Source organism: Panthera pardus, unplaced genomic scaffold, assembly GCF_024362965.1.
Source record: "Panthera pardus isolate Hobbes unplaced genomic scaffold, ASM2436296v1 HiC_scaffold_8, whole genome shotgun sequence".
Taxonomy (NCBI): Eukaryota; Metazoa; Chordata; class Mammalia; order Carnivora; family Felidae; genus Panthera; species Panthera pardus.
This window is the reverse complement of record NW_026527013.1, coordinates 73,107,796-73,131,171: the sequence shown is the minus strand read 5'-3', so window position 1 is coordinate 73,131,171 and position 23,376 is coordinate 73,107,796. Positions and strand designations below refer to the sequence as shown.

Sequence of the window (23,376 nt, the reverse complement as noted above, 5' to 3'; positions counted from 1 at the left end):
ACCTGAGCCGAAGTCGGACGCTTAACAGACTGAGCCACCCAGGTGCCCTGGGAGATTGTTTTTTAATGTTTGTTTATTTATGAGACATAGAGAGAAAGAGAGTGAGAGCAGAGGAAGGGCAGAGAGAAGGGGGGACAGAGGACACAAAGCAGGCTCTGTGCTGACAGCAGAGAGCCTGATGTGGGGCTCGAACTCACAAACCATGAGATCATGACCTGAGCTGAAGTAGAATGCTTAACTGACTGAGTCACTCAGGCGCCCCCAAGGGAGATTTCTTGATATAAAGAAGGCTTTATATAACAAAGTAATAATTACAGCTAATAATTTCAGCTGTGTGCCGAAAGCTCTTAGAGTTTTATAAATACCTTATGTAATCATTTCAGTAACCTTTGAAGCAGGTACTATTAGAATTCCCATTTTCAGGTTCTCAAACTAACTTAGAAAAAATTCTTACCAAACATTGAGCAATTGGCAAGCAGAAGAGCTCGAATTCAAAAAGTCTGATTCCAGAGCCTGTACCCTGAGCTGCTACACTATGATCTTCTCTTTTGATGGGATCCAGAGTGCAGCTTATTCATATTAAACTTTAGTCTGTGATGCTCAATACTGTTTACTCCAATTCAAATAAATTTGAGCATTTGCTATGTGCCAAATAGTGGATAAGCACATCAGCATATTGTGTTTTTAATTAACACTAGGGGCTCCTGGGTGGCTCAGTCGGTTAAGCATCCTCTTGGTCTTGGCTCAGGTCATGATCTTACAGTTCTCAGGTTTGAGCCCTGCATCAGGCTCTGTGCTGACAGTTAAGAGCCTGGAGCCTGCTTGGGATTGTGTGTCTCCCTCTCTCTCTGCCCTCCCCTGCTTGCGCTCTGTCTCTGTCTTTCAAAAATAAATAAAAACATTACAAATTTAATCAACAGTTAGTAACACTTATCTATACCAGGTATTGTGCTGGAGAGTAGGGGTATAAAAAGTTCAGTCCCGTTTCTCAGGGACTGTATGTCCACAGATGGTTAGAAGCCTATGCGATAAATGATTTAATAGTGTAGGATTAGAAGAGGAAACACAAAGTTGTTCTGGGCTGGCAAAGTAAGATGACAAAAGTACTGCCTTTTGAGTCTTCTTATAGGGTACATATTTGCAAAAAAGAAAGCATTGGGATGTGTGTGTGTGTATGTGTGTATGTGTGGGTGTGTGTGGGGGTGGAAGCATGTTAAAAGTCAAGGAGGTTTGGAAGACTTTGATGTTCAGGAATCTGGAAGTGTTTGATGCTACATTTTGGTGAGGTGTGACTGGAAAAGTAGTCCAGGGAAAGGGTATGAGGGTTTTGTTTTGTTGCCCATGTGAAAGGGTTTAGACTTTATCCTATGGATCTGAAGTCACAGCTCAAATACCTACGGGTACCTGACAGATTAAAGCCAATGACTAAATCAGAGAAGGTAACCAGGAGTAGGGAAGACAGGAAAGCACATGTCACAGCTAAAGACGATAGCTGCCTCTCAGCTCACGTAGGTTACATCCAGACTCTCCAGACCCTTTCACTTTCTGTGAAAATCCACAAATCTAGATTTATATGTAAAATTCTCCACATTTTAAATCTTGGCCATTAAGAACAAGAATGATGAAGGTGATAAAATATCATGCAAGCCAGAGAAAGCTGCTTGGGTGCACCCTCTCTTAATGCAGAGAGACCATGGAAGAACCTAGAGCAGGGATAGCATGGTCAGATCTGAACTTTAGAGACTCAGTTCAGATGGTTGCTGTCTTTGATGATAGATGAGGCCCATGGTGAGACCGATTTGGAGACTCTTTAGTGCTGTTGGCAAGTGGTTCTGATGTCTCAACTTACGTCTATCTTCATAAAAAAAGGAGTAAAGGGCATATTTGAGAAGTGGTAGGAAGTGATAGGACTTGGTAATGAATTTAACTTGACTGGGGGAGAGGTGGATATGTGTAAGATGGGGGAAAGGTCAAGGAGACTTCCCAGTTAGAAGACACGTGAGGCTGAGTGCGTGGGAATTGGGAGGAACAGGTTTGAGGTGTGGTGACAAGGAGTTTTATTTGGACTCTAGTGAATTTGAGAGTCTGTCATAGTATTCCGGTAAAAATAGTGTAATTCATCTAATTCTCCTAACAAGGCTATGAGGTATATCACATTAACCCAGTTTTTAACAGTGAAGAAATTGATGTTCAGAGAGGTGAAAAACCTTTGTCCAAGTCCTTAGCCTTGGCAGGACTGAGATTGGCAAGGGTTCCTGCTACTTGTCACCATGGCTTTCAGACAAGATCAAGATCTTTTGAAATACCTGTCAAATGTTCATCATTTCCTTAGTTTAGGTTCTGGGTACTCTTATGTGATAGGGAAATACAAAGCACTCATAAATCATGCCTTCATACATTAAAAAGTTGGGAAAGTCAATATTCTAGAGTCCTCAGAAAATAATTGTGTGCTACCAAGGAGCCAAAATTGCAAGGATATATCATGGTACACACCCCCATGAAGCAGTCCCTCTACCTAAACTCAGGTCAGGTGCACACACAAGCCACCGAAGTGGAAGAAGAAAAAATTTGATGTGACAACAGCGTTTGGTTTTAAGTTTTTACAAGGTTATTGAAAACGACAAAGCGAGTTCCAAAAGAGTACAAAACAGGGTTATTCCTTCATGCAAATAATTTCAATAAAATACCAGCTGGTTGACTGAAATCCGGATGGATTAAATCTGGACGTAAACATTCCTGTCTCCATTATGTAGGACCTCTGAATCTCACTTGGATTGATAAGACTAGGCAAGTGGTTTTTTGGGGGGGAGAGGGGAAGGGGGAGAGTGTTTAGATAGGGGTTCATGATAAACTGATAATTCTAGCTTCTGAGGATCTATCTGGATGTAACTGAAGAGCTAGATACAGTGGGTTGTAGGATTGCTGTAACAGATGACTACAAACTATGGCTTACAAGGACAGATATTTATCCTTGGATTGTTCTGGAGGCCAGATCTAAAATCAAGGTGTGGGCAGGACCCTACTCCCTCTGACAGCCCCTGGGGAGAACCTTCCCTTGCCTCTCCCTGCTTCTAGTGGTTCCAGGTGTTCCTTGGCTTGTGGCCACTTCCTTCCATCCTCAGCCTCTCTGGTCACACTGCCACCACCTCTTGGGTGTGTTGGTGTTATCTTCTCTCACCTGTCTCTTATAAGGACATTTGTGATGGCATTTGGGGCCTAGGCCTTTAATCCAGGATAATCTTGGTATTCTAAAATTCTTAACTGAATCACATCTGCAATGACTCTTTTTTCCAAATCAGGCAATGCTTGTAAATTTCAGGCATTAGGGGTTGATAACAACCCTAATAACCCTGCCGTTATTCAACCTCACTACATACGGTATAATGGTTGATTCAAGGACTAAGCTAAACAAGATGTGTGTTTGGCCATGGGGCTCAGCTCAAAGGAAAATCTTCAGTGTGAGCAGAAGTGAAATGTCCAAATCAGACTGGGGCTGTCAGATGTCAGGCCCCAAGGATAAAGCATGGTTATAAATAGGAAGACAGATCAAACCACTAGGATTCAGAAGACAGTGTGTCCCATGATATTCAAGTTAAGCAAACCAGAGGCCTGAACCACTTTTCTGTCCGCTCTGCTGAGATGCGATACTGCCGTGAATTTCCAGGTTGAAAAATGTGTCTATGAGGCAAGTTGATAACAAGTGATTGCAATTATGAGCCACTGGATGCAAAAAGTCAGCTGAGAAAATGAATATGTCTAAAAGGGGCTCAGGCTTAACCCTCAACTGGGTTCATATCTTTCTCTTTTGGTTTCTATGTATCACCATCCCTCCCCTCCCCTCCATATCCAACTAATTCTAGCCATAATTATATATACATGACTCAGCCCTTTCTGGTGGATAAAATCTTTTGGCAATATCCCAAGGATCACTTGTCCACAAAATTATCAGTGACTCTCCTCACACTTACCAATATTATCTCCCCCAACCCGAGTCACAAAGACTCCTTCCTAAAACACTTGTCCTTATCTCTTGCCCTAGAGCAAAGTATTTCCCCAACAACACAATTCCCCTGAAAACCAAACCAAAATGTAAATGAAAACATGCAATTTATTCAATTTACAACCATGTCTTAGTGCTTTTGTCTTAGCAACAGGCTAATTATCATAATGGTTCTGTTCTTTTCTGAATCTGAGCAGATTCTGTGAATGATGAATCTGGTGTGAGGAAGATACGGTGTGCAGTGTCTATGATCTTTCTGTAGTTACAGGACTGTCATCGGATTGCCTCTTGGGTAGTTATGGTTCTCTAGAATGGCTGACATAAAGTAAGCAAGTGGTATTGCTTCCTCATGGTAGACAACTGAGTAATCATTCCATTTACCAACGGCCACTCTGCTTTGTGGCTCTTCAGATACTGTGTGTGCCACGACATCATTTCCTCTATGGTTTCCCGATGCTGAAAATCTTTCCTGGTTAAACTGATATCATACTGTATCAAGAATGGTAATGAGTCAAACATATTTGGCATGCATGACTCTATGAAAGAAGAAATCAGATACTGATGCTTGGTTACCTCCTGCTGTCCTTTGTGTTCCTGTGGACTTAGTAAGAAAAAGCTTTACTACACCCAATAAAGAGATGCCTTATTGTAATTAGCTCCCAGGGGAGATTTAATCTCAATAGAGTTTACAACATGCTTCCATCAAAGACACAGAAAGGAAGCCCTCAATAAAATATGGCCTGCATCTTTCTATACCTGAGCTTCCCGGTGGCCCTTGAGCCAACAGAAGAAATGACAAATTGCTAGTGGCACTCATTTGGAATACTTGGGGTCCCCAATGATTCTTTCTCCATCTATCTATGTTGCACTCAGGTCAGGACACTAGGATCTTATTATAGTGAGAAAAGGTACTGAACACTTAAGAGACGGCATAATGCAGTGGGAAACAATAATATGCTCTGCTGTGGGAGAAGCGTGAGTATGCCTCCTTTTTTTTTTCTTCTCTATTAATGATATTCAAGTCGTCTTACCTCTCCAACCCTGTTTCTTCATTTATAAAATGGAAATAATAACACCTATTTCCCTGGGCCTCTGTGTGGATAAAATGAGCCCAGGGTGGCAAATTGCACTGTAGGTGGTAGGTAGGTGCTAATCTCTCACACTCACCCCTGTCCTTTTTTTACATTGATGCTGGCTAGGCTCTTGAACCCTGACACATCACTTAGAAAACTGTGCACACTCAGAGACTCCACGTAAGTTTTTTGTTGTTGTGCCGTATTTTGTTATCCAACTGGCCTTTTTCCTTATTGCACTCATTTGTTACTTTGGTCCCTGAAAGAGTAGAGCAGTTGGCAGTGATTCACATTTCAGTGATGATTTAAAAAAAAAAAAATAATAATAGTGTTTATTTTTGTGAGAGAGAGAGAGAGGGAGAGGGAAAGTGGGGAAGGGGCAGAGAGAGAGGGAGACACAGAATCCGAAGCAGGTTCCAGGCTCTGAACTGTCAGCACAGAGCCCAATGTGGGGTTCAAACTCACAAGCCGTAAGATCACGATGTGAGCCCAAGCAGACACTTAACCAACTGAGCCATCCAGGCGCCCCTAAGTGAGGATTTCTTGACCAATAAATGAATATTAATAAGAAATATGATTATTTCCATAGCTTCTGAAAACAATCAAAAAGGTTCATTAAATAAATTAGATTGGGTTATGCATCTTAGACTGAGCTCCTGAATCTTTGCCTAATATCTTCAGTGTCTGGGAAGTGGACACTGAAGTGTCCAGGAAGGAGTGTCCAGGAAGAAAGATGACATACTTAAAACCTCCTGACCTGTCCTCATAACTAATCAAAACTCAGTTTTCCCACTGGGAAATTGGGAGATTCCTAAGAACAAAGGAATTATTTGGTTCTTGTTACATGAAGACAGCACACATAACCACCCTGATGACCGCCTCTTGGAATGGTTCCTTTCACGGGCTGGAGGGGAACAAATGTTTTCTTAACCTCCACCAAAGTTCATAGCAATTGGTTCTGGGACAATTTCCTTAAAGGCCCCACTGCCAAGGAGGACTGAGTTAAAGATAAAAGTCCTAATATCCTGACTTTAAAATTCATAAATCACCTTTATATTTAACTGGATGCTATTGTATTTCCTCTTCCATTTAATAGTTATTATTTTTCTTCTTCCCTGGGATAATTATTCCTGGGAAAGTCAGAGCACCAAATTAAGCCTGAATCCTGAAGCTTAGAGAAGACATCCAGAGGCATGCCACACAATGATATCCAGAGCATGGATGACGACAGTGAAGGACCTCTGTCTCTGTCAATGTGGAGGACTCTGTGACCTGAGAAATCCTGCTGGTACAGAAATCACTAGAAAACATGCATGCAGAGAAGCATACATTGGACCAATACTGGCTAATATCTGTTGGCTTAGAACTTGGGCTGGAGGGGCCATAACACATGGAGACAGAACAAAAATCCTAAAGCACATGCTAGCTGGGAGATTGGACTTCTGAATAAACCTCGGACATCCAAAAGTCAGCATTCTCTGTGGGTAGACTTGGGAAAAAAACAAAGCAAAACAAATAAATATAAAACCCTGCATTGAAGGAAGAAGGAAATGGCTGTTATTCTGGCCTGTCTGGACTTTGGCTCCTGCAGGAAAGATATAAAGAGAAAATCTCGGGGCGCCTGGGTGGCTCAGTCGGTTAGGCGGCTGACTTCAGCTCAGGTCACGATCTCGCGGTCCGTGAGTTCGAGCCCCGCGTCGGGCTCTCGGCTGATGGCTCAGAGCCTGGAGCCTGCTTCCAATTCTGTGTCTCCCTCTCTCTCTGCCCCTCCCCCGTTCATGCTCTGTCTCTCTCTGTCTCAAAAATAAATAAACGTTAAAAAAAAAATTAAAAAAAAAATAAAATAAAATAAAGAGAAAATCTCCCATGAATGTTTTTTAGCCACAAACCTACTGGTCTGCATAGAGAGCAGGAATTAATTCTACTGGGGTCCCAAAATATACAAGCACAAAATTTAATTTAATGTGGTCCCATTTTGGTGGTGCCCCTGAGCACTGGCCTGGAAGAAACCAGTGCAAATCATCTTTGGATGAAGCACATGTACGAGATGCAGAGACATGTAGAGTGATCAAGTTCAATGCATGGCAAATATATGTCTAAGATATATCTAACTGGGGCTCCAGGAGAAGCCAGAGAGAATTGGTAGAGGCAATACTTGAACATGGTTTGGAATGTTTCTAGAGCTTGTGAAGACATAAGTCCTCAGATTACTGAAGGCAAAATAGATTACATAAAAATCACAAAACTTAAATAAAAAGTGAGTCTAAGCCTAATGGTAGAAAATCAAAAACATAGAGAGGATGTTTAATCAGTCAGGTTACCTACATGGGAATGACCATTCAGCCTGTAGCTGACTTCTTAAAAGCAGCAATGAAAATCACTAGACTATGGAAGAATATCCTCAGTGTGCCAACAGAAAATAACTATCAGCTTAGAAACGTATAATCAGTATAGCTATCATTCAGAATGAGGGAAAAATGAAGTAACTTCTAAGATAAAAACAAAGAAGATTAAAAAAAAGAAGAAAAAAGAAACAAACAAAAAGTAAAACTGAAGAGGATTTACTACGAACAAATGACTAAGGAAATTCTAAAGAACATCTTGGCGCCTGGGTAGCTCAGTCAGTTGTGTCAGATTTTGGCTCAGATCATGATTTCAAGTTTCATGAGTTCGAGCCCGCATCGGGCTCTGTCACAGAGCCCACTTCAGATCCTCTGTCTCCCTCTCTCTCTGCCCTTCCCCTGCTCGTGCTCTCCCTCCTTCTGTCTCTCTCCTCTCTCTCTCTCTCTCTCTCTCTCTCTCTCTCTCAAAAATCAACATTAAAAAAAAAGAACATCTCATAGAAAAAGGGAATATAAGCACTGAAGGAAGGTCTACAATAAAAAAGAAAAAAGTGAGCCAAAAATATGGTAAACGTGTAGTAAGCTAAAAACCCTTGACTTTGAAAAACAATATTGATATTGCCTCATTTTTTATTTTAAAAAAGAGACCCAAATGTTGCCAACAACATATAACTGTTGTTCCCAAACTATGCACTGAGGCACTCACAGCATCCTAGTGAATACGCAGGGGAAACAGAAGTTATTAACATTTTCTAGGAAGACACAGGAACATCTGTTGGAGGCAGCATGGAATGCTAGCTCAAGGCAGTTCACGGTTTCAACAGTGAATTCACTATGTTCCTTTCGATTACATCTTATCTGTATGAAACCAAGTTTTCATATGGATGTTTCTATGGAAAAACAAAGCGAATACCAAGAGAAGATAAATATCCAACAAGAAATAATGGCGGAAGTACATAATTTTATTCCAAGATTTGAGAAGTTGTGCAGTGCCTCACAAGTGCACATGTGCTACGAGACAATAACTGTGGTTATTTAAGGATGAAATAAAATTATTATTTTTTCTTTCAGTTCATGTCTACTTTTTCAAATAGCTCCTAAGTTATTAGGATCCAAATACATGATAAGTTGTTTTGACCTAGTTATTTAATGAACAAAACAAAATTAGTTAATAACCAAAACAAAAGATTCTTCCATTTGCCTAGGGGCACAGTGAAAAAAATTAGACACTATGAATACGGGCAACAGAAACAGTTTGGGACCATCTGGAATATAAATTGGCATGGGGATAACTGGATAGGTATGAATGAAATTTCTATTTTTTTAAGTTAAATATGCATGTTAAAATTTGCAGGAGAAAGAAAGGCGAAGATGTGTAACTTCCAAACTAGTAAACGTGGAAAACATTCAGTGTAGGAAAACAATATCAACCAATCTCAAACGAGGCAAGACGAGTTTTTTTTTTCATAAGTGGGACAACAAGAAAGCCCTAAATAAGATGCCAGATATGAATTCAAACCTATTAATTATCCCGATTCATGTAAATGCACTAAATCCTCCAGATAAAAGACTTGCTAAGTCCTGTGATTTTCCATTTTCAAGAGATACACCTAAAACGTAAAACTTAGGTTGATTACAAAGCACAAAATGGTATATGAAGACACAACAAACCAAAATTAAGCTCATTGTAACTTCAGTGATGTTAGCAGACTTTAAAACGTGTTACTATAGAAGTTGCCACACATTCGTAAAAATTTCAATTCGCCAAAAAGATACAATAATTCTAAAATTGTATAAGTGATGAACAATTTTAAGATAGTAAATTTGAGTAAATTGGAGTTGTAAAATTCCTAGAAAATACGCATTATTGAAACATACTTAAGAAAGAAAAATCTTAAATGCCCTATATATATTTTTAAAAATTTTTTCAATGTTTATTTATTTTTGAGAGAGAGAGAGACAGAGAGAGAGCATGAGCAGGAGGGAGACACAGAATCTGAAGCAGGCTCTAGGCTCTGAGCTGTCAGCACAGAGCCCGACGTGGGGCTCAAGCCCACGGCCGTGAGATCATGACCTGAGCCTAAGTTGGACGCTTACCTGACTGAGCCACCCAGGTGTCCCTTAAATGCCCTATATTGATTAAAAGAGTAAATTGATAATGGAAAATCTTCTCACTCACAAAACACCAGTTCCAGATAGTTTGTAGGTGAATTTCCATCAGATATGAAGGAACTGATATTCCAATATTACAGAAATGCTTTCACAAAATAGGAAAAGAAGGTTTACTCTAGCTCACCTTATGAAGGAAAGATTAATCTTGTTACTAAGACTCAGCAAGAGCAATACAAGGACAATTACAGATCATTCTCATTTATGAAATAGATTCAAGAAAATATTAAACAAAACATTAGCAAACAAAACTCCAAAATTAATTTTTCTTGAAATGTCAGATTGGTTCAGCATTAGAAAATTATGTTGACAGATAAATGGAGAAAAATTATGTGATCTTAATAAATGGATAAAAGGAATTTGGTAACATCTATGTTACCATAAATGGATAAAATTTATGTTATCTATGTTACCATAAATGGAAAAATTATGTGATCTTAATAAATGGATAAAAGGAATTAAGCCAACATCTATGGTAAAAGTTCTCAACCAACTAGGAATAGATTCTTTAGCCTAATACAGTGTCCCTACAATGCTTTGATATAAACATAATGATGAAACATTATGTACATTTCCTTTAAAATTGAGAACAAAATAAAAATGTTATCTGCTAACACTATCAATGTATTGGTATTCCTAGCCAATAATATAATATAAGAAAACAAAATGAAAGGTATAAGATTTGGAAAGGAAAAACAAAACTGTATTTATTCTGAGATGATATCATTCATTTTACAGAAAACCAATAGCGTCTACCAATCAGTTATTAATAAGAGAGTTTGCCAGATGTGATATCAAAATGTTAAAGTAAATCTCATTTTTATATGCTAGCAATAAACAGCAAGTTTTATTTTTTAAAAAGAATCCATTTTACTATAGCAGCTAAAACGGACTGCTTTTATAAGGCATAAATGTAATGAAAAATTGCTCAAAGCCTTTATGAAAAATGCTAACACTTTATAAAACATATTAAAAATTACCTAAATATAAAAAATAAAAAAATAATAAAAAAATAAAAAATAAAAAAAAATAAAAAAATAAAAATAAAAAAAAATTACCTAAATAAACTGAAATTATTAAAGTAAATTTTTAATAGGTAGTAAGATAATATTATAATGAGGTTATTTCTTCCCAGTAGGGTTTTCCTGGCACCTGACAGGTTGTCTTTAAAATTTACAGAGATGAGCAAAGGGCCACGAATCCCTGAAGACAATCCCACAAATCCCACGAATCCCTGAAGGCAGGGGTGTGGTGGGGATCATGCCAAATGAAACACTGATACTTAGGATGAAAGACAGTGATCCAGTCAGTGTGGTATTGGCTATGGGGTAGACAACTGTACCCGTAGGACAGAACAGAGAGGCCAGGAACAACCCCAACATGTATGGAAATGATCGACAGCATAACTGCTATTGCAGATTCATGAGGAAAGGAGGGACCGACTGCTCAGAAGTTTTCTAGGGGGACAAATGAAATTGAATCCCTTTTTACATCATATGCAAAATTCAATTCCAGTTTCTCAAAAAGCAAAATACGGAAAACCAAAGTTAAAAAAAATTGATAAAACTTTATTCTGAGGTAATGATAGATTTTCATGCAGTCATAAGAAATAGTACAGAAACCCCGGGTACCCTTTGTCCTGCTCCCCAATGGTAACATCTTGCCAAACTATCTCACGGTATCACAGCCAGGATAGTAACATCGATACAGTCAAGATACAGACAGCTCCATCTCAAAATCAATCCTACTGCCCTTTACAGCCACACACACTCAGCTCTCCTCGACTGCCATCTCTCTTGCATCTTCTACTGCTAATCTGTTGTCCGCTTCTGGAATTTCATCACTTCAACAATGCTATGTAAATGGAATCATATACTATGTAATCTTCGGAGGATTGGCTTTTTACACTCAGCTCAATTCCATCAAGATGCATCCAGGCTGTTGGGTGAATCGATAGCTTGTTCCTTTTTATTGCTTAGTATTCCACAACATGGATGTACCACAGTTGGCTTAATGACCCATCGGTTGAAGGACATCTGTGTTGTTCTCAGTTTTGGGCTATTACAAATAAAGGTGCTATGACCGTTCATGTGCAGGTTTTTGTATGAGCATAACTTTTCATTTATCTGGGATAAATGCTGAGGAGTGCAGCGTCTAGGTTGTATGTAGCTGCAGGTTTAGTTTTTTTAAGGAAACTGTCCAACTGTTTTTTAAAGTGGCTGTACCATTTGACATTCTCCTCAGAAATGTATGCATGATTCAGTTTCTGCTTACCAATATTTAATGTACCTTTTTAAAACTTCAGCCATTGGTATTATCTCATTATGCTTTTTAAAATTTTTTTTAATGTTTATTTATCATTGAGAGAGAGAGACAGAGCAAGAGTGGGGGAGGGGCAGAGAGAGGGGGAGACACAGAATCTGAAGCAGGCCCCAGGCTCCGAGCTATGAGCACAGAGCCCGACACAGGGCTCAAACTCACAAACTGTGGGACCATGACCTGAGCCAAAGTAGGACGTGCAACTTACTGAGCCACTCAGGTGCTCCTCTCATTATGCTTTTAACTTGCATCTCCTTCACGGTTAATGATATTGAACATCTTCTCATGTGCTTATTTGCCATCTGTATATCTTCTTTGGTGAAATGTCTGTTTATGCCTTTTGCCTATTTTCTCCTTGGATTTTTTTTTACTGTTAAGTCATAAGAATTACACACACACACACACACACACACACACAATACTAGTCATTTGCCCAATATACTGCTTTAAATATCTCTCCCATTTTGTAGCTTTAATTTCCATCCCTTTAACATGATCTTTGCAGAGCAACATCAAAGATTTTTCCTAAGATTTTAGAGTTTTAAATTATACACTGAAGCCCATGATGCATTTAAGTTAATTTTTGAATAAGGAATGAGATTTAGGTTGAGATTTTTCATTTTTCTGCTGACTGTTCCAGGACTATTTATTTAAGGGGTTGTCATTCCTCCATTGTTTTTGCACCTTTGCCAGAATTATTTGGGCATGTTCGAGTGGATATATTTCTGAGTTCTCTATTCTGTTCCATTACCATAGTTTCTAAGTCGCTGTATACTATATAGCATCTATCTAGTATACCTCAATATCAGGTAGACTAATTCTCTCTCATTTAATTCTTATTTTCAAGGTTGTTTAAGCTATTCTAACATCTGTGTCTTTCCATATAATTTTTTTTATAAGCTTTTTAAAATATACAAGAAAATCTTTGCTGGGATTTTGGTGAGAATTGCATTAAACCCATAGATAAATTTGAGGAGAATTGACATCTTTACTATGTTGAGTCTTCAAATCCAAGAACATGATATGCATCCCCACTTATTTAGGCAGTCTTTGATTTCTCTCACAAAAATTTTGTAATTTCTAGCATACAGAGTCCATACCTATTTTGTTACGTTTCTGTCTAAGCATTTCATTTATTTTTAGCAATTGTCACTGGCGTTGTGTTTTCCATTTTGGTTTCCTCATGTCATCATTGGGATACAGAAATGTGATTGCTTTTTGCGTGTCGACCTTTTGCCCTGTGACCTTGAAGAACTCATTTATTAGTTCCAGGAGTATTTTTGTATATTCATGGGAATTTTCTATGCACACAGTCATGTCATCTGTGTGATTTCTTTCTTTTATTCTTCTTCTTTTTATTATATTTCTTTTTATATTTCTTCCTTTTATATTTAGTATTTATTCCATTATTTTTTCCCCTTAAAATCTGTATGCTTTTATGCAGATCATGCCTTTTTTCTAGATTTATTTCCATGGCTAGGACTTCTAGTAATATGCTGAATAAGAATGGTGGCAACAAACATCCTTGCCTTGCTCTCAAAATTAGAGCAAAAGCTTTCAGTTTCTTACCATTAAGTATGATGTTATCTTTAGGATTTTTGTAGACAGTCTTTATCAAGCTAAGGTAATTCCTCTCAATCCTTGACTTGCCGTGAACTTTTATTATAAATGAGCAATGCCTAACATTTTTATAGGAAAATTTAGGAGACTATTTGCATCATCTAGGGTAGGGAAGAATTCTTTAAATATGTCATAAAAGATACAGAACATAAACGGAAAAAAATAAATTCAAGAATGCTGAAATTAAAAACTTCTGTTCATCAAAATGCCACAAAATGAGTGAGAAATAAAGCCATAATATTTTCAATTTATGTTCCAGTGAAGGATTCATAACCAGAATACACAAAGAACTCATGAATCAATAAGAAAAGTTAATTAAGCCAATAGAAAAAAATGCAAATGACTTGAACACACATTCATTGAAGAGGAAATAATAAGCAGGGAAAATATATTCAGTCTCCTTAGTAATCAAGGAAATAGAAGTTACAGCTTCAGTAAGATACTATTTCAAAGTGATTAGATTGGCAAAGCCTTAAAAACACTGATAATATCAAGTTTTGCTACCATTGTAAAACAAATAAAAATATTCACTACTGGTGGGAATTTTTGGTAAATCATTGAGAAAAATAATTTGCCTAACATGAAAGATACATGTACCCTATGTCAGCCTTTGAGCCCTAGGCACATGCCCTAGAGCAACTGTTGCATGAAGAGATGTGTATGACAGCAGTGTTTGTTGTAGTAAAATAACTGGAAACAGTGTAAGAGCAGAGTGAATTAATACATTATGATGTATTTCTATAATGACATGTTACATTAATGGCCATAATTGGCCCTCAGCCACATACTTCCAAGTGGGTGAGTCACGAAAACAATGTTAAAGAGAAAAAGCGAATCAGAGAAGAAGATATATACACAATTTCATTGCTATAAATCTTACAAATGGGTGAAAACAGGCACTGAATCCTTAGAGATATAAACATATGGGATACAAAGATGGAAAAAAAGGAAGGAAAAAAAACCAGCAGAGTGATTATTTGGGGACAGAAGAGGGAGGGATTGGGGCAAACTTGGAGTTGTAAACATTCTTTTTTTCATTTTTATTTTTTAATTTTTAAAAAATGTTTGTTTTTTTTTGAGAGAGAGAGAAACAGACAGAGTGTGAGCCCGGGAGGGGCAGAGAGAGAGGGAGACACTGAATCCTAATCAGGCTCCAAGTTCTCAGCACAGAGCCTGATGCGAGGCTCAAACTCATGAACCACAAAATCATGACGTGAGCTGAAGTCAGATGCTTAACTGACTGAGCCACCCTGGTGCCCCTGAGATGTAAGCATTCTTAAGTTTTTATTAGTACTCATTAAACTATATGTATATGTTATAATACCTCTTTGAATAACAAATATTCATGTTTTTAATTAGAAAAAAGAGGAAAAAAAGCTCGGTCGTGTGCATTAGCACCATAGTAGGTTTGGTTGCAGCCAATTGTTTCAAAAGAAATAAGAAAAACAAAAATGTCATCACTTAAATCTGACCTCCGTTATCAAGGAAAAGTTTACTTGTTCATTATTTTCCATTAATTATGTGTTATTTTTGCATTTTTTGGTTTTCAAAATAGTTGAATTAACTTTTAACATATTAGTTGTGTGTTAGACCTTCAGTTATGTAACTTTTCAAATATTAGTCTTTGCTGTTTTCCTATCAAGTGAAAGCAATGACTGAGTGGACAATGCAATAAATTAGTTCACTCCAGTGCTTTTTTGCTTTCTAAGATATTAGTGCATGTTTTGGAAATGGTTTTCTGAGTTTTCCCTGTAAAGAAGCATGCTATGATTCTGGTGTTCAAGTGTGGTAGATTCACTTCCCACGTATAATGTGCATATCCACTGTTTCTGCTGAATTCCCACATCACCCTTTTTGGCTCTCTTCACTGTTAATGACCATGGTCCTCGTGTAGCTCCTCAGCATGGCCTCTGCAGTGCCTTCAGATGTGGGCAAGATAACTAAGGCAGATGCAAGATATTTGGAAAGCTTTAGGAAACTGAGGAAATTGCAGGAAGGCAACATGGGAACTGGGTAACTGAATTCTTAAAAATAAATATATTTTGGGGACCCAGTAACATTTTCATGTCTAGAGAAATCTAGGGATTTGTTAAAAGCTTAAAAGAGACAACAGCTTCCAATCCTGCCCCCCCCCCCCCAATAAAGAAATGAAACCAAAAGGAGGCACTTGCTACTTAGTTCATTCAATTTATGTTGATCTCGGATAATGATGAATAGATGCCATGAATTTTGAGTTCACTGTGTCCAAGGCCCTGTGCTCACAGTTTTGCGCCCATCTCTCACTTAATCCTTACAGACTCTGGAGAAACAGATATTATTGCCACCTTTTTACTGAGGAGGGTTCTGATCCTCAGAGTACTTAAGTGCCTTGCCCAAGGTCACTCGCTGGGTCTGTCCCCTTCAAAATCTGAGCTATGCTGGGGCCAAAATCCTTCCTCTTTTCACGGCCTTTGTATCTGTGGTAGCCTTGGCTAGCTACAAGGGAGCATTCAGTTTATTAACTAATTGGGCTATATGGTGCCAAGCAATCCGTTGGGCTGATTTTCTTACCCCAGTGAATTGACTAATTTATTTTACAGAATTGACTACATCAGCTAGTTATTTTAATGGTAAATCAAATTATGCTGGTCTTTTTTTTTTTTTTTTTTTTTTCTTTCTCTTACTAAGTCTCCAACTGGCAAAGTGTTTAGGGTCAGAGGCACCTTAATTATCATCCAAAGTCAACCATTTATTAGCTGTGAAACCTTGGGCAAGTTCTCAACCTTTCTAGGCTTCCATCACTTTATCAGTAGAAATGCAGATGAGAGTAATTCCTACGGGGTTTAGTTCATGAGAGGATTAAATAGAGACAACTCTTTCCCTTCTAACACAATGACTGACCCTTAAGAGTATTGTTGAGCAATAGCTTCTGTAATTATATATATCCTTGCAATTGTTAACCTAATGTTTTATCTCTGTATTATCTTTGTGTTGTGACTTCCACTGAACTCCTTGATCTATGTCCTTTAGCTTCCTTCCAAGGTAGATAAAGTTACTTACTTGTTACTTATTAGATTTTGCTCCTTCATTTGAAGCTTAAACTGTTATAAAAATCGGCTCAAGTCTCTTATTCCCATCCCTGTCTTCTAATTATAGGCACTTTGAATGCATGTTCATTCATCTTTTTACTGCCAACCCCTTGCTATCATTCAGTACATGGGTGCTCTATGATGTTTGTTAAACTGAACGACTGGCCATGTCTCTATTCATCGTCCGTTCTCTGTTGAGCATCACTGTTAATGTCATGGACGGTATCATATTGATTTTTAATATGGTCTTTACACATATCGTTTGTGTATGTCATTTAATGCCGCCATTCTGTCAGTCTCTTTTCATCTGAATATGCCTTGTTAGTTCTACTCTTGACCTAGATCTCTTGCTTTTCTTAGAGGTTTTCACCACCCAGATAGGGGGGAATTGATTTTTTATTTTTTTACATTGTTTTCCTGTTAGTGCTATATCACAGACTTGTTCTGCCATTCCTGCCATAGGACTTTATCAAAAGACTTTCTTACTTTAACTTACACTCGTATTTCACTTCAAGGTATACATTTTACTCCCCCCCTTCCCCCCATCATTAATACATTACCATTTGACTCTGTCATTAGCCTGTCAATCTCTGAAACTCTTGAAGAAAAAAGAAAGACCTTATTTTAAATAGGCCCGATTCTTTGCTAAAGAGGTTAGTACACTCTCTACAATTCTATTCTTGTCAGGAATAGGCTTTTGCAATTATAAGGAAAAGAAATGATATTTAGAAGAGCTACCCAACCATGAAAGATCTAGGGAGGATAAAATAAGTGAAAGAAGGATGAAATCCACTATAAAGTTCTAGGGAAGCTTCCTTGCCTCATTCAAAAATAATGAAATAGATACCCCCAGGTGCCCTGGATGGCCAGACTGAGGCTCCAGGCGTGACATTTCCTTGAGAGAAAATGGTATTGGAGGTCCCTAAAGCTGAGGTTCCCCCATTCCATTGTTAGTGGTCAGAAAATGAAATCTTTTATATTTTTAAAATTTTTTTAAACATTTATTTATTATTGAGAGACAGAGAGACGGAGCATGATCATGGGAGGTGCAGAGAGGGGGAGACACCGAATCTGAAGCAGGCTCCAGGCTCTGTCAGCACAGAGTGGTGACACAGAGTGGTGACTCCCAATGGGGAGTGGGAGGGGGGGCTCGAACTCACAAACTGAGAGATCATGACCTGAGCCGAAGTCGGACGCTTAACCGACTGAGCCACCCAGGCGCCCCATGAAAATGAAACACTTTAAATCTGAATTTCTAGGTTGAGGTAATAGAGGCTGGGGTGATGAGGCTGGGTGAGAAAAAGAAATGGGGAACATTTAGTAACCGTTCCCAAAGAAGCGTTCTACAAATGTTAGTAAGCGCCAGGTCCTCCGTTTCCAGTGAAGTTAGGGAGAGACAATACGCTTGAAGTGCAGCAGGAGAGATTTATGCTAAAATTCAGACAGCCTGCCTGCGTTCTGAGGTTCTCGAATATGTTACTAAGCAGAGCAGGACTTGCCCCACAAACAAGGCTGGAGAGTTTTCCAAGATTCCGAGTCATTAGGCAGGGTTTCCAGGGACAGCAGTGCCACGGCCTCGATTGTTCCCCGAGATAATCTGACCTGATTCGCAGAAGAAAGCCTATGGAATTGTATTGACTCCAAACTTTACCTAAAAAGGGGGATAGCAACCAAGCAATGGAATAGGTCAGATCTTTCTGAAGATGGGGGCTCAGACTAGCCCATTTATTTCATAATTGTACAAATGCCGTAGCAGATGAAAAACCGCAGTTAACCTTCCTGAGCCAAACATGAGAAGAATTTATATTTCTGCTTAAAACTGAAGGACTTTCAATGCAAAGGAACTGGTAAGGCTGGATTTCAAAGTTTCATTTCATTTCAAAGTTGGGAATATCATACACAGACCGTAATGAGGGTAGAGGCGAAGGAAGCACATTCTTTAAGCTGCTTCCATGAAAAACTTCAATCAACTGCTAGCTTTTGCTTTGCAGATCTGTGACATATGTCCCTTGACCTTTACCAACTACCCTTTCACGTTTGACACTTAACGTTTCCTACATGATTAAAATTCAGCGTTAATTAATTTCAACAATATCAGTTAAGTTATATTTAGCCAAGAACACTCACTTTTGTCTTCTGTGAGTAGCATTGCAGTGTTATTACAAAGAGGTAGTCACGAGGGCAACAGATACGAGAAGAGAAGAATGATTCAGTGTGCAGATAATTGTTTCGAGTGAAATTTAGCTTGGTATTTTTGTTCCTGTCCTCAGTAGAACTGAGATTTAGCACCTCGCCTTGGCATTTAGCCCCCACCCCCACACAGGAGGAGGCTGTGCTGGGCGGGTGCTGAGAACGAGCCACACCAGAGTTAAATTATAGCTCAGTTCTAACACTGGCAAGAATTTTCTCTGGCCAGCTCTTGGGTGCAAAGCTGGTGATTCCAAAAGAGAGGCAAGGCATCCCTAGAAAGGATCTCCATATGGTGTGGCATCACCCTCACTGAGGGAGGTTGACACGGTTGTTTAAAGAGCATCACCCCAAAGATGGTGACCATTCCCAAAGAAATCAGTGGAAGCCAGAATATTTAGACACAGCAGAGTTCTACTTCTAACCTTAAAATGTCACCTATAAGGTTGTCTTATTGGTGGGTTATTCTGCAATGTGACCAAAAAGCTCACAGGAAATGGAGAGAGCCTAAGAAATGTGACCTCTTTCCCTGAGTTTTACATTTTTATTAGTTTATTTATTCCATGCTCTTTTAACTCTGGGAAAAGACTAGGATAAGGATATGGATATGCAAATCTTGCTTTTACCTGAAGCTCAAAATGCTATAGAGCCATTACAACTGCTGCTTTTGGGGATGTTAGCATGAAATCATGGTCTGCAAGTTTACTGTGCCACTGAAACCCTTGCCCTTTAGATCCATGTACAAAATAGGAAGAGAGAAGCTCTCCATTTGGTAGATAGTACAGATAGAGCACAATTCATATGTGACTCACCCATATATGTCTCACTGAACAGTCAGTAATAATAATAGTAAATTGAATTTTGGGGTTCTTTAGACAGTAGCTATTAAAAACAATTAAACAAAGGAAAACAACTTTGTAGAATTTTCATTTGTGTATGACCAAACGTTTTGCCTCCCAGAATTCAACTTTTGTAGTCTAGAATCTAGTTCCATGCCCTTGTCTCATCCTTTACCTATGAGGGCACTTGATCCCTGGCAGATTCTGTGTTCCTGCCCACCCCATAGGAAAAATGAAAGCCAAGGATGTAGGTAGCTCTTTTCCAGTAGCAAGCAATTCAACATCAAGCCACATTTCTTCTGCTTGTGTCCCTAATAGAATGTCCCTGTCCTAGTAATTGGCCTTGAGTCTGAACCTGAGGCCAAGTCTAGGTAGGCCAGGACCTACCTAGCTTGGAGGTCCAAGCTATTTGGACCACCAAATACCTATCGTGGTCCTAGTGCATGGGAACCTAACCAGCCCTTCAGGACAGGGTCTATGTTTTGTTTTGTTTGCTCAATTTCCTCCCTGCCAGCTCCCCACTGACTCCCAGTTCTGAGATCTTGTCTTATAATAATGGTCTTATTACCACCAAAAACCTCTCTGGTTCCAATCTCCAGCTCAAGCCTCTGACATGAGTCCACTCTGGGCTCCCGGTCAGCTGGTCCTGCCTATTACTGGTCACAGCAGCCCTGAATATGTCCACTTCCGGCAGTCACTGAGCCTTCTGGTTATTCTGATTCACCTTTCAAACTGGACTGACTCCCACACCTTCCACTGAATAAATTGCTAGGAGCTCATGTACCATCCCCATGGGCTCCTTAGTTCCTGGTCCTGGTTCTTCCTCCCATTCTGTCCTTCTGCAGTTGACTTTGGCCATGGCCTGTGATGAAGTAATGCCAGAAGAGGCAGAGCTTCAGTATTTAGAGGATCAAACACAGATGAAAAGGGGAAAATCATACTGTATATTTAGGAGCAAATAGCATTTTTAAGAGTGGGAAGACTTTATAAAAAAAAAATGTAGTGCCTTCTAAATCTTTTTGGCATCACTTGGTTTAATATAAGATGGAAACATTTTTGTTTCAAATATTTACTTTCAAATTAAAATTCCAAACTTGAAAATTCTGTGTTTTGCAATGTTTCTTTGGTGGGCCAAATAGGGGGCTTTTCAAACTCCTTGAGATTAAGTAATTTTATTTTGTAATTTAGTTTTCTGTCTGTTTTTACATTTGAAGGTGTTACACAATGGCCTCATTATGGAGATGAAGCATCCGACCGTGGGAAAGATCTCAGTCCCAGGTTTGAAAACTTTGGTTATTTTCCTCAATACCTTCCTTCATTAATTATTCCCTGTGCTGATCCCTGCAGGTAGCTGGTGATTCCCCAAACAGTTTGTCAAGACATTATCCAACTTCTTCATTTGGATGAAAGGGAAACCTTAGAATCTTACCCACAAGCACATATACCTAGGCTACGGACTTGTGTCTTCGTTTTAACGAATATCTGATTGCCCTGGTAACCAAAATTGCTCATATTATCTGACTCCATTTTATGTAATCACATGCTCACAAAACTACACAATGTAACTGCCGAAGATAGACAACAATAGATGTGGCAACTATTCTGAAATTACACATGGTTCATAGGTGAATGGGAAGGTAAGCCAGGCACAATGGAACTGGCATCCAGGGAAGGCTAGTGGCTGCTCAGACCAGGACATTTTTTTTCCTGAACTATGATTTACGGTGAGGATCTCAGCTTTGTAGATAAGGAAACAAAATATTTTCACTTAACTCAAAATACATTGAATTTTTCTAAGTTGACTCATACCAAACAAACTCACTAAGACATTTTGGTCCGAGCCAAAATGCCAACTTTTTCACTTCCGGGAGAGAGTTCTCTTTCCAGCAGCCAGAAGCCTCAGAGCATCCAAACTGTAGTGAGAGCTCATGACCAGCTTGCTACCCCGACAAATCTCACTTCTCTAACAACCATAATGTTACTGTTCCTCAGCTCAGTTGTCTCTACTTGGGGCACTGCTGGGAAAACACACCATGTTCTTGTTCCTCGGGGCCCTCTTTTATAGACTATATATAAACCATACACTTATTTTTGTCTTTTCTTCTGACAGAGGATAATGAAATTAGTTAGGATACAACTTTGGTCATTGTTTACTTGAAGCTCAGTGCTGGTTACCTTGCTTGAAATTTGGGCATTCCCCAAACCCCTCACTCACCTGAGTCAAAACAGCATAGAGGGGTGCCTGGGTGGTTCAGTCAGTTAAGTGTCCAACTTTGGCTCAGGTCATGATCTCCCAGTTTGTTAAGTTCCAGCCTCACATCAGACTCTCTGCTGTCAGCACAGAGCCTGCTTTGGATCCTCTGTCCCCCATCTCTGCCCCTCCCCCATGCTTGCTCGCTATCTCTCTCTCTCTCTCAAAATAAATAAACAGCATAGAATATTTACTTCTCTAGGTATCAGATGGCACTTATTGAATAACTGCTATTGTTAGGTATTATGTAGCTATAATCTAATTTCAAGATTCAGGATCAGCTTGATAACAAAGTCCCAGAACAGATCAGATCATGACCATTGGTGCAAGAAGGAAAAGAAGAGGAAAGTGGGATGATAAAGTAAGTTGAAAGAGAAAATTCTTATGTACAGGAGTATAAGGACCACTGTCTGGGAATTAAGGAAGGTAACTAAGAGAGAGAGAGAGAGCAGGTGTAAGCATGTCAGAGACTGGAACCACATGTGAACAGGGAAATGCTATGAGATGTAGACATGTGGTGGAGGAAAAATAAAAGAATTATCATAAAAGCTAAGACAGTCACTTGTTGACTCATATTACTGAGCATACTCCATATACACATTCCATGGGCAATGCTTTGGGTCCTGGGAATGTAAAAATAAACCAGACCTGACCACATGAAGCTCAAACTCAATGGAGAGTCAGGTAATAAAAGCAACCAACAAATGTTCTGGTAAGGGTTAAGTCATGATAAGTGCAAAAAAAAAAAAAAAAAAAAAAGAAAGAAAGAAAGGACAGACCATGTATTGTCGTAGAGAATAATGGAGGCAGATGGGACTTACATTAGTTTGAGTGATCAGAGAAAGCCTGGTCACCTATCAATGGAGAATTGAAGGATAATAAGAAGTTGACATTTGAAGAGTAGGGGAACGGTATACCAAGCAGAGGGACGAGCATGTGAGAAGACTCTGAGTTGGGAAAGAGCAGGGTGTTATTTTAAGCCAATAAGAAAGGTGAGGTAAGGAGTGGGAAGTCAGACTGCAGAGAGAGGCAGAGCCGGGACACCCTGCCAGATGTGGTTTTACTCTAATTTGATGCAGGGGAGTGAAATGGCACAATTTATAACTAAAAGCAGGCAGTCACGTTTGGAAGTTGTTACGGTACTTCAGGTGATTCTGTTCTTAAGTTAGGGTCATGGCAATAGCAGTGAAGAGTGGGGGTGGTCAAAAAAATTTAATCAGTGTTTTCAGTGTGAGGAGATCTTAAAAAATATTTTCTCTAATATTTTTTATTTTTTTATTTTTACTTTTTAAATGTTTACTTATTTATTTATCTTGGGGGGGGGGAGGTGCAGAGAAAGAGGGAGAGACAGAATCCCAAGCAGTTCCATGCTATCAGCACAGAGCCTGACAGGGGGCTTGATCTCATGAACCGTGAGAGAATGACCTGAGCTGAAATCAAGAGTCTGACACTTAATTGACTGAAGCACCTAAGTGCCCCTATCCAGCAGTTTTTAATTTTAATTTTTA

The 23,376-nt window shown here is 39.0% G+C and overlaps 1 protein-coding gene across 1 annotated transcript in view; it reads left to right on the top strand.

The window, feature by feature from the left end:
- The window catches only part of SUGCT (succinyl-CoA:glutarate-CoA transferase), a 747,749-nt gene that overhangs the window by 624,215 nt on the left and 100,158 nt on the right, over positions 1–23,376 (top strand). Inside the window, exon 13 of the mRNA XM_019451100.2 lies at positions 20,832–20,895. Coding sequence (XP_019306645.1) covers positions 20,832–20,895 — 64 coding nt within the window. The remainder of the gene's footprint in view (positions 1–20,831; positions 20,896–23,376) is intronic.